Source organism: Triturus cristatus, chromosome 9 (genome assembly GCF_964204655.1).
Source record: "Triturus cristatus chromosome 9, aTriCri1.1, whole genome shotgun sequence".
In the NCBI taxonomy this organism is placed as follows: Eukaryota; Metazoa; Chordata; class Amphibia; order Caudata; family Salamandridae; genus Triturus; species Triturus cristatus.
Window position 1 is genome coordinate 634,425,601 of NC_140592.1, and position 16,649 is coordinate 634,442,249.

Genomic DNA, 16,649 nt, shown 5'->3' on the forward strand with positions numbered 1-16,649 from the left:
AAACAGGGATTGGGATCAACTGTCCCAACATGCCCACCGGCCGCCGCTTGCTTCAGAGGGGAATGGAACGGTAGGAGCGCAACCCCCGCGCTGTGCTACTGACCTGCAGGACCGTTGTTGAGTGGCCTAACCTGCTGCGGAGAAGGGTAGAAGTGGGTGAGAAACCCAAGCATGTACCATTGTGCGATTTAAGAGTGCACTGCTTAGTTTAGTTTAGTGTACTTTATAAATTTATAATGCGCGACAGCTACCCAAAAAAGGTTTCCTGGCGCAGAAGCAGGTCAAGGCGTGATAGACAGAAAGCATCCTATTTATCGAACAGCCAGGTTTTTAGCGACTTGCGGAACTTGATAAAGTTTGTCTCATTACGAAGAGCAGTGGGAAGAGAATTCCAAAGTGAGGGGCCTAGGTGTGAGAAGGATTTACCCCCCCCCCCATCCGGGCTAATTTGAATTTAGGGACAACAAACCTTCCTTGGGTGGCTGATCGAAGATTGCGAGAAGGAAGGTATGGCTTGGCCAGGGCCAGCAGGTAGCTGGGAGCATTGCGGGATTTAATTTTGTGCATATAGTTGAGCGCCTTGAATTTTATTCGACTCTTGATTTTCAGCCAATGTAATTTGCGTCGATAAGTCGAGATAGGGATGGTCTTAGGGACTCCACATAGAAGTCTAACTGCTGCATTTTGGGCCATCTTTAGTCTGTGAATTACCGATTTATTTGATCCCAAATAGAGCACATTGCCGTAGTCAAGCCTTGATGTAATTGATGTTGCTTGAGATGACTCTGGCACGAGGAACAAACGCTGTGCCCACAATTGCCATCAAAGTTACAGCGAGCTCTAACCCTAACTTAATGGAATTGAGACCGGGGGCCAGTGCCTGACTCCAAGATGGCGCCCACAGTGACTGTGTAGGGGCCTCTCCAAGAAGCACTAAACTTCTAAATGGAAGCAGTGGGGGCTTTACTGGGAATCCTCCCTGATATAGCGATCGAGCCCAGGAACTTGGTTGAGGCCAATTTATTCTTTGCAGAGCCTTCTCAGGGCAGTGCCTGACTTCGAGATGGCGACTGGGACCAGTCATGACCATTTCCGAGGGGAACTCCGGAGGCTCTGGGGCACTCATAAACTGAGCTGTTGGGGCATCCCTTCTGAGCCCCCTTTACATAGGCGCTCCATCCTGGGGTCATTTCAAGGACGTGATGTCTCCTGTACGATCGGGCCAGGAAAACACCTGACTCTTAGATGGTGCCCGCCCCCTGCCCCCGTTCGACCTGCTGTCTTCTCCAGCTCTCTGGGGTCTGCCTCTCCCGGCTATCGAGCCTCCTAGTGATGGCGCCTTGAAAATCACCAAAACAATATCCCCATGCCCATCTGGATTTAGTTCGGACAGCAGTTTCTCCTCTCTCCAACTCCCAACTGGACACCCAGCTCAGCCTCTCCCCATCTCCCTGTTTTGTCTCCTTCCACCCCCCACCCTCCCCCCTGACAGCGGAGTCTGAGCATTATGGCCGATGCCCGGTGGAGCTGCCAGACAGCTATAGAGAAAAACAGCCCTGGTTCATCCCATTAACTGTCACCTACCGAGCCGGTCATTGAACACAGTTTCTCCCTGTTTTGTCTCCTTCCTCCCCCTCTCTTTGACAGCGGAGTCCGAGCATTATGGCGGACGCCTGGTGGAGCTGCCAGAAAGCTATGGAGGAGATCGGCCCTGGTTCTTTCCATTGGCCATCACCTACCCAGCCGGACATTGGGCACAGTTTCTCCCCGTTTTCCCTGTTTTGTCTCTTTCTCCCCCCTCCCTTTGACAGCGGAGTCCGAGCATTATGGCTGAAGCCCGGTGGAGCTGCCAGACAGCTATAGAGGAGGTCAGCCCTGGTTCCTCCCCTTGGCCGTCACCTACCCAGCCGGACATTGGACACAGTTTTTCCCCGTCTCCCTGTTTGTTTCCTTCCTCCCCCTCCACTGACGAATTTACCTTAACACTGCTTTTTTATCCTATGTTTGATTATGCTTTGCAGCAAATGTAACTTGTAACCTGTATTAAAGTTCTCTGATACCTACGGGTCTAGCCAACGCTATATAAAACTCAATAAATAAATAAATAAATAGAGGGGAAGGTGGGGATCAGCTGGTCGGTACTGGGGTCCAGACAGACGGCACCGCGGGTAAGGATGGGAAAGAAGAGACTGAGGAGGATAAACATAAGAAAAGGCTGCCCTATATGGGTCTGACGATGCAATTGGGGTCCCACTTGTCAGGAAAAAAAAAGAATAGCATTTGGAAGCATGAATATGTTGACGTTTTCAAGCTCCTCCATAGGGAGATTCCGGCTAAAGAGGGATCCAAGGAGGAGGAGTGGGAGTTGACCAGGAAGCCGAGGGTGCCCATTAACATGGAAAATTGGACCTCTGCTTTCATGATTTACACTAGCATTTATGTGAGTGTCAATTATACAGGCCGATAGCTTTGCTGAAATACATGGATATCATTTGCAAAGCACAGATGCATTTTGGGGGACATGCCTGGCTGAGCTATGATGAGGAGTTTAGGGCCTGGATAAGCCATGGGGCGAGGGTGGATTTGAAACTTTAGATACAGTGGATGTCGTCCACTCAATCATCAGCATCCACGCATACAGCCAGTGATGCACCAGTCCTTTCAGCCCCGTCCCGCTGTGGGAAATTCTCAGAAACCACCAGGGCTCACCACAGGGGCATGCTGGAACTGTATTAAGGGATTATGCTCCAGGCACCCCTGTAAATTTAAACACGAATGCTACAAACACAGGGGACGCCTTCCTATCACATAATGTTTCACTTTGGCCAGTCCGACAGAGCAGTGGAAGGTCTCTAGAGGCTGGGGACAATCTGGCACGACGGTCCCCTACCCCAGTTAGAGTGGAAGCTCTGGGTCCATGGCTCTGGGTTTATCCTGACAAGGAGGCAGCATTGCGGCTGATGTGATGTTTCACTGAGGGGTTTCAGGTGGGGTACCAAGGTCCGAAGGGGGCACAGATTGGCGGACAACTTTAAATCGGTAAGGGAACTTCCACATGCGGTGGCGGAAAAGCTGGATAAGGAAGTGACTGAGGGTAGGATTGCTGCTCTATTTTTTCAAACGGCCTTTGGAGGATTTGATTATTTCTCTTTCTCCTTTGGGAGTGGTGCCCAAAGAAGAGCAGGGAGAATCCAGGATGATTCACCACCTATCTTGGCTGAGGGTGGGTCATCAAAGAGTTCATCGCTGAAGAGGATTCTAGGATGCTGTACGCCTCAGTGGATGATGCCATCCGTCTGGTCCGAGTGTGTGGGGGGGGGCCAAAATGGCAAAATGTGATGTCAAGTCCACTTTCCGCTTGCTGCCAATCCACCCTGTTGATTTCTCTCTCCTGGGAATGCAATTTGGGGGTGCCATTTCTGTAGACAAAGTCCTGCCGATCGGTTGTGTCATTTCTTGCGCCTTCTTTGAGCTGTTCAGTACATTTCTACAGTGGGTTTTCACCAAAAGCCGCAGACACTGAGGGGTGTTTCATTACCTTGACGACTTCTTGTTTGTGGTGGTGAGAACTTCGGGTGACTGTGTTCGGGTGTTGCACCATTTTGAGGCCTTAACACAGGGGTATGGGGTGCCTTTGGTGCCTGAGAAAACAGCCTGACCTAGTTGCATGCTGACGTTCCTCGGCATTAAGCTGGACTCGGTGGGTGGCAAGATGTTGAAGGGGTGGGGCAGGGAATGTGGGGTGAGAAGGGAAGCTCTGTGAGATGCTATTACGTTTGAGTTGTTGCAAGAGCTGTTGGGGGTTTTGCTGTTGAACTGTTATGATCCATTTGAGGTTTCACTTTTCAGACTCTGCATGAGCTGGATGTTTTTTGGGGTTTTTCCGGTCTCGGAACTGTTGGGAACAGCTTGCCAGTGAGGGGTTTTGAACGAGGAGGTACGTTTGGAGCAGGGGAGGTTGGGGATCTGGCTTAGATGGTCTAAAACTGACCAGGTGGACAAGGGTCATTGGGTATGGCTGGCGGAAGGAGGTTGTAGTGAGGTCTGTCCCGTCCGGGAATGGCGTGCTTTCCTATTGTTGCCCGGAAGGTGTTCAGCAGGGGTATTTTGTCAAGCGACAGGCAGAAGGGTCACAGCTTTTCAGTTATTGGCAGTGTTACACATGGCTTTGCGCAAACTAGGCCGGGACCCAGCTAGCTTCGGCACTCATTTTTTCTGGAGTGGAGCAGCGAAGACGGCAGCGTGTTTGGGATGGTCTTGGGGCAGAATTCGTCAGATTGGCAGATGGCGGTGGAGATGCTGCGAGCGATATATGCAAAAGTAGCGGGGACTGCTAACTTGGGAGAGAGGGGCTGTTGAGGTGTGATTTTGGGGCTTGATCTAATTGTCTCACTTTTTCTACTGCAGGATGTGTGTGCGGGCCAGGAACCAAGATGGTTACCTGGATTGTGGGACATTCATTTGTGCACTTGGCAGCGAAATACACAGACCAACAAGTTTATGGACGATACCTGGGCTTGAGGAACAGCCACCATAAGGTTCTTTGGTGGGGTACAAGGGCATGGTTTGGGGTGCGCTTTTACCATGGCTGACAAAGTTGGTTCCGCAAAGAGGCTGCCCGGACATTCTTTTGATTCATCTGGGAGAAAACGACTTAGTGAGCTTGTCTGGACTGACATTACTCCATCATATGCAGAGGGATTTGGAGGCGATCAAAAGGATTTTTTCGGGAAAATGTGTTGTTTGGACTGAATTTGTTCCGCGTAAGGTCTGGAGGGGGCATAAAACATGCTGCAATTGATAAAGCTCGGAGGAAGTTGAACAAGACAATGAGGGTTTTCAGCAAGGCACATGATATTGAGGTGATTGCGCATGTGAGGATTAAGGAGGAGGAACTGGGTCTTTTCAGGGATGATGGAGAGTACATTTTGCGCTTGGGGAACGCGTACTACATAATGGAATTTCGCAACATGGTAAGCGCACTGTGGAATATGTAGATTTGGTGTCGCAGATCTTATTGATGAGATGCGAAAGATGCAAGGGATGGTAGGTGGGGCAGGCAATCACCATTTGGGGTTTTCCTGGTTGGCGGTACTTTGGAGGGGTGGTGAGTCACATACGGGCAGATCCACTCCTCTGGGAGAAGGGTACACAGGTGACTAATGGCAGTGCGCAGGATGCAATGAGCAACGGAAGGAGCTTCAAGGGAGGATGTTTAGAGAGCAACTGAAGGAGAGATTGGGTATATGGAATGAGGTCAGCGAGTGAAAGCGGTAGGAGTGAAGCAATGAGATGGTATCTCTGGAGGAGGTGAAGCGGGTGAGTTGTGAATGGTGTGGGGAGAATTAAACTGTACGGGTTATATCAGGATTCATATCTTGCAATTATTGTTAATTTTAATAAAGTTATTAGTATGTTAGCAACTTTGTCCTAATAAATGGCCTTTTACGCTAATATAACAGCGTAGAGAGTGGTTATTTCACGAAGGCGCTTATGCTGACCCTTTGGGGTTTAAGGCTCCCGAGGTCCACTCTGCTAACTAGGACCTTCACTCAGTCCTTCTTGCTGCCCCTGTAGTTAGATACACAGAGGTTCCAACACGTCTTATCGCTGCACATGATTTCCCAGGGCATCTATATAAATTTAGTCATGTTTTCAGCCGTACCCATTCAATAAAGGAGTAGTTCTGCCGTAACTGCCATCGCTGTGGGTGCACACCGCGCAGGTAGCGGTGGAGATCCAAGAGGCATTCAATGTTGCCGCACAAACGTAGCTCTGGTACATGCCTGTGACTGTTAGTCAACCAGTGTGAAGGCTAAAGGGCCCCGGGATGTGTGCAAGTGAGCTATTTACTGCAAACAGTAGCTGCCAGGAAGTGGAAACTGAGGAAGGATATTAAAGTATTTGTTTTAGTTCTGCCTTTTGCTTTAACGAACAGACATTGAAACAGGTTGGGGGCACAAGTCAGGTACCAGAACGTCTATCCATGTGGGGGTGAGCCATCAAGTTGGGATTAAGGAAGCTGCATGAGCCAGGGTGCACCACCGCAGGAAAGGTAAACAGAGAAGCCATCCTGATCAGAACTGAAGGCTGAAAACCATTGGTTTTCAAGAGGTTTGTCAAGGTATAAACAATGACTGCAAAATATTTCACACATTACTGCAAAGAAATGTAAGGTAATATTGTGAGCTACAACTTCCAGATTAAGCATGAGTGACCAGCGCATGAGAAGCCCTGGTGCGAAAGTACTGCAGCATCCCAAGGACAGTGATTCGTGAGGCAATGTTGTGTGGATTGAGGAAGCGGAAAGAGAGGCGCAGAACAAGATTAGTTCTTCTCATGAGGATTCAAGTCTTAAAAACTGAGGGTAAGAAGGTTCTTCTTATATTTAAGGAAAGCTGCAAAATATATTAGCGAATGCTGCAAAAAATATAAAAGTGCGATTTTTTTAAAAGACACAAGCAATACCAGTTAAGTATTGTGCAAGTTAGATTTTTTTAATATACTGTTCTAGGTAAAAGGTTTTTATTTTTATCTCTATACAGTTTTATATTGTTGATCTCGGTCTCAGTCGAGGTCTAAATAAATTAATAAACTTGACTTGAAATATTGCGGAAGGCGCCATCGTGTGAGCGCTACCACACCTTTGTGATGAGTATAAGACACTTGTACTATGCAGTGTGTAACTATGGTGTGGTATGTAAGTAGGAGTTATTGGCTGCATAAGTACCACAGCCACAAAACTAAGATACTTCTTTTTACATGATACACTTTTATGCCTCATTTTAGAGACATATTTAGGCCTGTACTTAGTTTCATTACAACGCATAAGCTTGCATAATTTCTGAAGTGAAATGAAGGGAATTTTCAGCATTTTGCATAACACCAAATTTTCCCATGTTTTAAGCCCACAGTAGACTGGTAGGAGCAGAAAGTGTTTCCCAGATAAACATTTTCCAATGGAACCAGTCTCCTGCCAATATCGCAAATAACTTTTGTAGGCGAGGTATGCACTAGGAAAGTCACACCAGATACTTGTCTAAAACCATTATGCACCTTGTGGAATTTAGCATAAATGCACGTAATATTCCAGAAAATTACCAGTAGGTCTAGATAATATGAAGATAATACCATGAACATAATAAATACACTAATTAAAGTGGCAAGATTCCAATGGAGCGATGAACTTGAGAAGATGTTCCTATAAGTTAAAAAAGGACCGCATTGTCTTGGGTCAACACAAGCTCACAGTATCATCTTCACTCAAGGCGATCAGGAGCCCTCCAATGCTAACAAAACAACCCCCATACAATCCCAAAGTACATCAATAACCAAGCAACTAACAAAGCACTCATTGTGCAACTCAATACTGCAATAAGCAGCCAACATAATGTCACTGCTGCAACAATAGCACTATACTACAAAAGGGTGAGTTGTGAATGGTGTGGGGAGAATTAAACTGTACGGGTTATATCAGGATTCATATCTTGCAATTATTGTTAATTTTAATAAAGTTATTAGTATGTTAGCAACTTTGTCCTAATAAATGGCCTTTTACGCTAATATAACAGCGTAGAGAGTGGTTATTTCACGAAGGCGCTTATGCTGACCCTTTGGGGTTTAAGGCTCCCGAGGTCCACTCTGCTAACTAGGACCTTCACTCAGTCCTTCTTGCTGCCCCTGTAGTTAGATACACAGAGGTTCCAACACGTCTTATCGCTGCACATGATTTCCCAGGGCATCTATATAAATTTAGTCATGTTTTCAGCCGTACCCATTCAATAAAGGAGTAGTTCTGCCGTAACTGCCATCGCTGTGGGTGCACACCGCGCAGGTGGCGGTGGAGATCCAAGAGGCATTCAATGTTGCCGCACAAACGTAGCTCTGGTACATGCCTGTGACTGTTAGTCAGCCAGTGTGAAGGCTAAAGGGCCCCGGGATGTGTGCAAGTGAGCTATTTACTGCAAACAGTAGCTGCCAGGAAGTGGAAACTGAGGAAGGATGTTAAAGTATTTGTTTTAGTTCTGCCTTTTGCTTTAACGAACAGACATTGAAACAGGTTGGGGGCACAAGTCAGGTACCAGAACGTCTATCCATGTGGGGGTGAGCCATCAAGTTGGGATTAAGGAAGCTGCATGAGCCAGGGTGCACCACCGCGGGAAAGGTAAACAGAGAAGCCATCCTGGTCAGCACTGAAGGCTGAAAACCATTGGTTTTCAAGAGGTTTGTCAAGGTATAAACAATGACTGCAAAATATTTCACACATTACTGCAAAGAAATGTAAGGTAATATTGTGAGCTACAACTTCCAGATTAAGCATGAGTGACCAGCGCATGAGAGGCCCTGGTGCGAAAGTACTGCAGCATCCCAAGGACAGTGATTCGTGAGGCAATGTTGTGTGGATTGAGGAAGCGGAAAGAGAGGTGCAGAACAAGATTAGTTCTTCTCATGAGGATTCAAGTCTTAAAAACTGAGGGTAAGAAGGTTCTTCTTATATTTAAGGAAAGCTGCAAAATATATTGGCGAATGCTGCAAAAAATATAAAAGTGCGATTTTTTTACAAGACACAAGCAATACCAGTTAAGTATTGTGCAAGTTAAAAGTTAGATTTTTTTAATATACCGTTCTAGGTAAAAGGTTTTTATTTTTATCTCTATACAGTTTTATATTGTTGATCTCGGTCTCAGTCGAGGTCTAAATCAATTAATAAACTTGACTTGAAATATTGCGGAAGGCGCCATCGTGTGAGCGCTACCACACCTTTGTGATGAGTATAAGACACTTGTACTATGCAGTGTGTAACTATGGTGTGGTATGTAAGTAGGAGTTAGTGGCTGCATAAGTACCACAGCCACAAAACTAAGATACTTCTTTTTACATGATACACTTTTATGCCACATTTTAGAGACATATTTAGGCCTGTACTTAGTTTCATTACAACGCATAAGCTTGCATAATTTCTGAAGTGAAACGTAGGGAATTTTCAGCATTTTGCATAGCACCGAATTTTCCCATGCTTAAGCCCACAGTAGACTGGTAGGAGCAGAAAGTGTTTCCCAGATAAACATTTTCCAATGGAACCAGTCTCCTGCCAATATCGCAAATAACTTTTGTAGGCGAGGTATGCACTAGGAAAGTCACACCAGATACTGGTCTAAAACCATTATGCACCTTGTGGAATTTAGCATAAATTCACGTAATATTCCAGAAAATTACCAGTAGGTCTAGATAATATGAAGATAATACCATGAACATAATAAATACACTAATTAAAGTGGCAATTTTCCAATGGAGCGATGAACTTGAGAAGATGTTCCTATAAGTTAAAAAAGGACCGCATTGCCTTGGGTCAACACAAGCTCACAGTATCATCTTCACTCAAGGCGATCAGGAGCCCTCCAATGCTAACAAAACAACCCCCATACAATCCCAAAGTACATCAATAACCAAGCAACTAACAAAGCACTCATTGTGCAACTCAATACTGCAATAAGCAGCCAACATAATGTCACTGCTGCAACAATAGCACTATACTACAAGACTAACGCAATAGTAATATAGCCTATTGAACACCAAAATTTCCAGTACAAAATCTCATAGACAGCATTTAGTTCAAGGTGATAGGGTAGAGAGGTTTTCGGATTCGTTCCTTTCAAGCACAACACCACATTCTTAAACAACCACTAAGCAAAGTCAAGGCCCCAGCACGGAATCATGGTGCCAACCAGACCACAATTCCAACCTCAACATGTTATCGATCCAAAACAATGCTACAGTAACGACACCAACGAAACACAATTGTGGAAAATGCTGATAGTATTACATTGCAGTACCAATACCCTAGCAATGCTACCACACCAACCCCAACACAATGCTGCTGTATCAACACAGCACAATTACACCCAAAACAATGACACTGTACCAACCCCAAAACAAGCTGCTGAACCAAATCCAAAACAGTGCTGCCGTACCAACCCCAACAGAAAGCCAGTACCAACTCCAATATAATATTATTTTACTGACCCAACACTTATTGACTATACGAAATCCAACACAACACTGTTGTGCGTTTTACACAGCACTGCAGTGATATCTCTTTGCCACAGTCGGCAGAGACCGGAATAATTCTCAGAAGAGTAACAATTCTTGGAAAGACTCATGATCAAGATTTCCAGGATCATAACAGGCAAACGTCAGCTGGTAAAACATTCGAAAGTTGAACTGCTTTACTTTCCCAGATGCTGCCACCTCTAACTGACTCCTATACATCCTTCCCCCAAACCTCACCAAAGTGCAAGAACATAGAGAGGTGCCTGAGGGACATCCGTTTTCCGAGAACGTATGGCGTCAATAAACACAATGTATACGGCCTAAGGCTTGAACTGAGCACTGACCAGTGTAGGGCCTCAATGAAAGGCTTTCAAAGCTAGTTTTAAGTTTACCTGCACTGAAATTGACACAATCACAGATTCTGAACATCAACACACTAATCCTGTTTGGCTTCCAGAATTGCATGCTGCTCCTCAAAAAGCACTTTAATGCCTCATCAGGGGTACCAAGCGCTATATAAATTCAAACTCCTCCCTCTTCTACCTCCCCACTATCATTTTCAACCCAGATAACAGACTCACGTGTCCACCGCTCAAATAAATGTAATATTTCCCTATTCTAACTCACCACTAATCCTTTTTGGGTCCTGAAGTAGCGTGCTACTCGCCGAAAAAGTGCTCTGACGCCTCATCAGGGTTAGTAAGCGTTATATAAATTCAATTACAATTGCAATCCTAGGTCCAATCCCAAAACAAGTAGAGTGTTACCAACCCAAATGCACTGCTACAGTCCCAATCCTGAACAATGTCATTGTAGCACTCCTCATGCTGCCGCCTTACATGGAACACATCACAGAGTCAATACACCAATCTCTGAAGAACGCCTTTATTTGTGACCCGTCATAGCCAAAGCTACATTGCAGCACAAATAAAAAACAAATCCAGGCTCAACGACATGACTTAATCTTCTACTTTCCCACTTTCTCAAATTAAGCCTGCTCCCCTAACAGTTCAATATCGTTCAATCATGAAGCGGAACAGACAGAGGCTTGTAACCTCCATGTTTCCTCTCCTACAGACACACTACAATGTGCTGCGCAGAACTGTAGTGCACGCTCATCTAAAAGTCCAAGATTGTGAAATTTGAGAGTAAAATGGGCAGGGAGTTGTGCCCTATGTCCTTTTATGCATCCCGAACGCAGTCCCTCATTGGGCCCAGTGCAGAGCCAAAAGCTTATGGACTTCGGTAGAGCAGACATCTTGGCGACCATGGGTGAGCCCAATTTAAGCTAGGTGAGCACACTGAGGAGGTCTCCTCCTTGCGCCCTATTACCACTGCCCTCCCAGAGATTGAACACCCGGTGGAATGGAGTGGACTGTATGTATTAGCGCAGGCTCTATCTTTCCCATCTCTCTCTTCTGTCTGCGGGGGTTGTAAGAAAAAATATGACAAGGGATAGGCAGCTGACTGTGACTAAACTGCAGACACTGCCAGAGGGGAGAAGGCATCAGCCTCTTACTTACCTGGGTTTCTCCTAGATCTAGTATTCCATTTACTGATTACCTGATTGATTGACAGCATGGGTTTCTGTTATCACGCAGACACTCGCACAAAATCCTGACTCAAATACACAGGATTCACTGTAGGAAGATCATGGGTGGCTGCCTGATTGTGAAATCATGTGGATCATCAGCCTATGACATACTCTTCCGTGAGACATATAGGCACGGGACTTTAAAGGTGCAGTTGGGGAGCCCTAACCGTAAAGCAGTGCTGCCTCCAGCTTCTAGTGGGATCCAGTGGGTCCAGTGTATGAGTGTATGCCTTGGAACCCAGTAGTGCCTCAGCCACCGGAAGTATCTGGACCACAACCAGTTGTTAATGAGATATGAGACTGTAAAGGTTACTCTTGGGAGCCTTCTGTCCAGCTAGCTCCTCGTTGTGGGACTATAATATATGAATAAGCCCAATAAAACAAAGACATACATTGGAATTTTGACTTTAAGACCATTTTCTGTTGACAGTCAGAAAAACATTATTAGTGTGGACATTCCCTTGAGCCCAAGGCCGCTGAGAGACTAGGTCAAAGAGCATACATTGCATAGCACCTTTGATACAGTTTTAACATTTAGTCTCGCACTTGGAGCCGTTGAGCAACATTGCCTGTAGTACAAGGTCGCTTAGTAAAGATCACGGAGGATTTACAGTCTCTGGTCAATGATATGGCACTCTTTATGGGTACAATGTTATTTTGAGTAAAACGCCTTACTGCGCAAGCACAATAAAACTGTTTGTGATACATCTCATTCTCAGAAGGTTCTAAGGCCTAGATTTATCCGTGGTTTCTAATTTTAACTGTCTTCCTTTACAACTTCCAGCTTTTCTGTTTGAATGTAGTTTTTAGTTGGGTTAAAAATACAAAAACAAAGCATCAAAATTCAATAAACCAATTTAACAACATTTAAGAAAAGAAAGCAATGCGTTTTCTTATTGCAAATAACCATAGCAGAAAATGGCAGCATATTCAGTGCCACAAGCAAGAGAAATCTCAAATCAACTCAGCATTTGCCTCTTCAAAAATCTTCAGTCGAGTAAATCAAAGTAACAAGTGTGACATCCTTTCCAATTGCAGAAGCTGACCCAATCTAAAAAATAATAGTGCGCATCGATCCTCGGGGGAATAATTCATACAAAACTCAGATTGGTAATATACATAGCATAAAATAATGTCACATTCATATGACTGCGATCGGCCATAAAGGTGAGGTTCCTGATCCCTCTCTTTCATAAAAACTTTTCAAATAAGTGAGTGAAGAAAATTCACTTTTGGTTGTAAGTATACTTGGTGACAGATTGCCATGAATTTCTGTTCTTCGATTTAGATGTCTAGAAATCAGATTGGAAAGGACCAAGGTCTGTGATCCCTCTCTACATGTGTTAGGAAGATCTTAGTACATCATTATAATTGCCTAAAGACTCAAAACTTGGCAGATGTAAAACCACGCTCCATCCTTAGGCACTGCATTGGTATTGATTCCCTTAGCGTAGCGGTTTCTCTGGAAAGCATGCGTTCTATGGTATCAAGGTTCTCATTCCGCCAACTCCACCAAACCAGTGCACAATAGACCAACTGTGATATCACTATTGCATTGAAAGCAGTAACTCGCGAAAAGAAGCCACCATACCCAATATCAAATCTGATTAAACCAGGTACAGAGGTCCTCACAAGGGAATGTTTGGCCTTCCTCAACAGAGTCCCCTCAATACCATTGAACAATACTACCAAATGAGGAGATTCTTCGCTTTTTTCAACACTTGTCGAAAATGCTCTTTTATGAGACTTTCCACTGTAGACAACACTCTTCGTCTAGTTGATCTTCAGCATAATATTTACAATCCAGTACTTATGTGTCACAAGAGCACATAAGACTACTATTAGTGTGGCTACAAATAGCAGTGTCATTGACATACAATACAGCAGGCAGTCACTCTCCCACAGTTATCCTGATCATTATCCGAACTGTTAAGATGTCACTGAAACCAGCAATTAAAAAACATCAAAAACAGCACAGAAGCAAGCAAATAAGCCTGCTGCACGCCATGAGCAGCCAGAAAACACTAAGTGAATGTCTTGCCAGGCCCAGAAGGGATGATAATCCATTTGTTACAACAACGTGTCCCAATCACCTAAAGTGGATGGGACACAGTACCCATTAGCATCAATATGTCCCACAAGAGTACCAATCCACGGGCTCAACTTCTGTTCTCTAAATGAAACAAAAGAACAGCAATAAAGATTTGGGGTTTCCTTATAACAGATTCCTTAAAAAGGCGAGACCAACAATATATTATGCAGGGTCTAAAAAGAATTTTAAAATTAAATCTAGACTCTTGGTCCAGCCCCAGTCTCTTAGGTCCAGTTAAAGATCTGCAGATGTAATCCCTTAGCTAATAGCTTATTTGAGGGAAAGAGCATAGCAAAATGGGGTTCATTTCCACGTGAGGCTTAATCATCCTTTTGTCAACAGGAATCGAACCCCACAAGGTATTTGTTTGATTAGTGTATTAGAGCATTGGCCCATCATGTAGGGGCACCTTTTTCAAGACTTTACTAGGTAGTCCATCAGTCCCATTGACTAAGAGTACTTAAAGCAAATTAAATTCTTCAGCCCGTTAGAAACCCTGCCAGAAGTTCTAGATTCTCTGATCCATCATAAGATGAACTTTACAGATGTGGTGTTGCACTTTATGGGTGGTGGTCAGGCAACTCTTATACTTGTATGGAGAGGAGATGCAGCATTCCCAGATTTCATGATCAATGCTAAAATTATTTGTCACTGACCTTTTCTGATCAAATGTTATCAATTTCCAAAATGTCCTAATTTTGTCCTTATCAATAGGTATTTGTTATTAGGTTCATCCATCCTTGTTAGATGTTTTTGTAAAATAAAATCATTACAAATTGTAAATAAAAATCTTTTCTCTAAGAAATCATAAGGCTGTGATTGGGCATTGAGTTTAAAGAGCGCCATACTGTATCTGAGTTCCAGTCTTCTAATCCTTCCTGGAGTGAGCCTTGACTGCTCACCCAAGCTGCACTTAGAGAGTCAAGTGTACAGAGGGAGTAACTTGCTTATCTACATAGGCCCTTATTATGAGTTGGTTGGTAAATTCTGATATGTACAGTAACTCCTGAGCTTTGCGATAAAAGTTGCATAGCAAGATACATTTTGGCAGATCAAGTGTGGTGATATTTATTGGGAGAAAATGTCCAATATCTACTGAGGCAAGCAGATTTTGGTAAAGTCAGCACCATAATTTGGAGGTTATTCCTCATTATGGGGGATTATACTTTTTGCATCCGATACATTTTGACTCATGGGAGTCAAATTTTATCATGTGTGATAAATATTGCATATGCCAACTAATAATGAGGGCCGTAGAGCGTAAGTATATTGGACACCGTGGGACACTAACTTAGAGCTACTAACTGCAAACTTCACAAAAATGTTCACCATGTGAGAAAGTATAGGGGCTTCATGCCGAGATCTCTCTAGAGGAACATTGGCATCCTTATGCCACTAACCTTTTCTCCACCCCTAAGAACACAGAAGCTTTCTTAGGCTGTCACCAATGTTCCAAACCCTTAATGAACATTGCTTGTCCAGAACCTCCAAAAACAAGCCGGAAACCTCCTAATTCCAGAGGTTTTCAGCCCTCCTTCCCTTTCACTGTGTGATATCAGCTCTTCACTGGGTAACCATGTGAAAAGAGACAATATCCTGTGACAGAAGGTAGTACCATGTAAATTGGCAGGTCTACCAGTTATAGACAACAGCAGTCAAAATGGATCTCTATCAGTACCCACCGACTCCTCTAAGATACTGAGACAATGCTCATGGTACTCTCAGGGCTGGTCTTTAGCATGGGCAAGCTGGGCCCACACACAGGGCGCAGACCTCCAGAAGCGTGTTAGAGCTCCTTGCAGCAATCTACCTATGAGTAAGGTCCAAAGAAAAGTGTGTTTGAACGCTTTTTTTGAAGGCTGTTATCACTCCTATCTGCTTTTGGTTATTTTTCTTTCCATGCCACCCCTAATCTAGCCCCCTTCACCATCATTTCATTCTTCCCAAATTTTAAATACAGAGACAATTATAGAAGACAAGATCAGGGGAGAGGAAAATTTGGTTTCACTTCAAGCAAATGCCATCTCTGCTCACCTTCTCAAATGCATCATTATTTTTGTTACCAAACACTTAAAAAAGCAGTGCTATTTCTGTAGGCTTTGTATAGCATTTCTCTTCAGGGTGCTAATCAAATCAATATATTTCTGCAAGAGACACTTTTGAAGCCACATTGAAGGAGCCCTTCAAATACAGCAAACCAATGAAATGTAAACAAGTTTCAGAAATGGAAATTGCCTTACCGGCCATGCAAAATGAAATGGGATGTGCACACGCCCTAGGATTCCATCTCCATGCCTGGCTCTGATGGTGAAGGTACTGCCGCCGAGCACTGGCGTAGAGCCTGTCCCCATGATGCAAGCCCCGCCAGGCGCCACTCGCAGCTGGTACTCCTTCAGGCAAACCCGGAAGTAGGTGCTGCACTCATCTCTAATACAAGGCGGAGTGCCGCCCTTGCAGCACTCGCCACTGGCCAGCAAACCTCTGTAATTTTGGACCATCTTGATCTGCAGTTCAAAAGCTCCAGCAGCTTCTAGATTCTGGAAAACAAATGCAGACAAGAACGAAGGGTTTAAAACCAAGATAACCACTGGTGACGCAAAGTGTGCATCATTTATTTGCGCTTAATATTATGTTCACTTGCAACATACTTAGCCATTACTTGTGCACACATTATTTTACATTTAGATTAAGTGAAACAAGAGATTTATATGTTTTCGATTTAGCAATAGTTGGGATAGATGCATCTTAACATTGACATGAGTGGGCCTAGGTACCCGGCTCCATTTTAAAGTGAACATTGTATTTGTGCTTGGGGTCCATAACTTTCTTTGTTTCTACCACTAGAGTCATGTTTTTTCATCGTAATTTATTTTCTATTAGCTTGCTGTGTGAAGGTCAAGTTTTGTGCAATGT

General features: G+C 44.3%; 1 protein-coding gene across 1 annotated transcript in view; it reads right to left on the reverse strand.

Annotated features, from left to right (window-relative positions):
• LOC146798410 (uncharacterized) overlaps window positions 1–16,649 on the reverse strand; it is a 492,519-nt gene that overhangs the window by 338,043 nt on the left and 137,827 nt on the right. Inside the window, exon 2 of the mRNA XM_085625670.1 lies at window positions 15,977–16,273. Within this exon, the coding sequence (XP_085481796.1) occupies window positions 15,977–16,273 (297 nt within the window). The remainder of the gene's footprint in view (window positions 1–15,976; window positions 16,274–16,649) is intronic.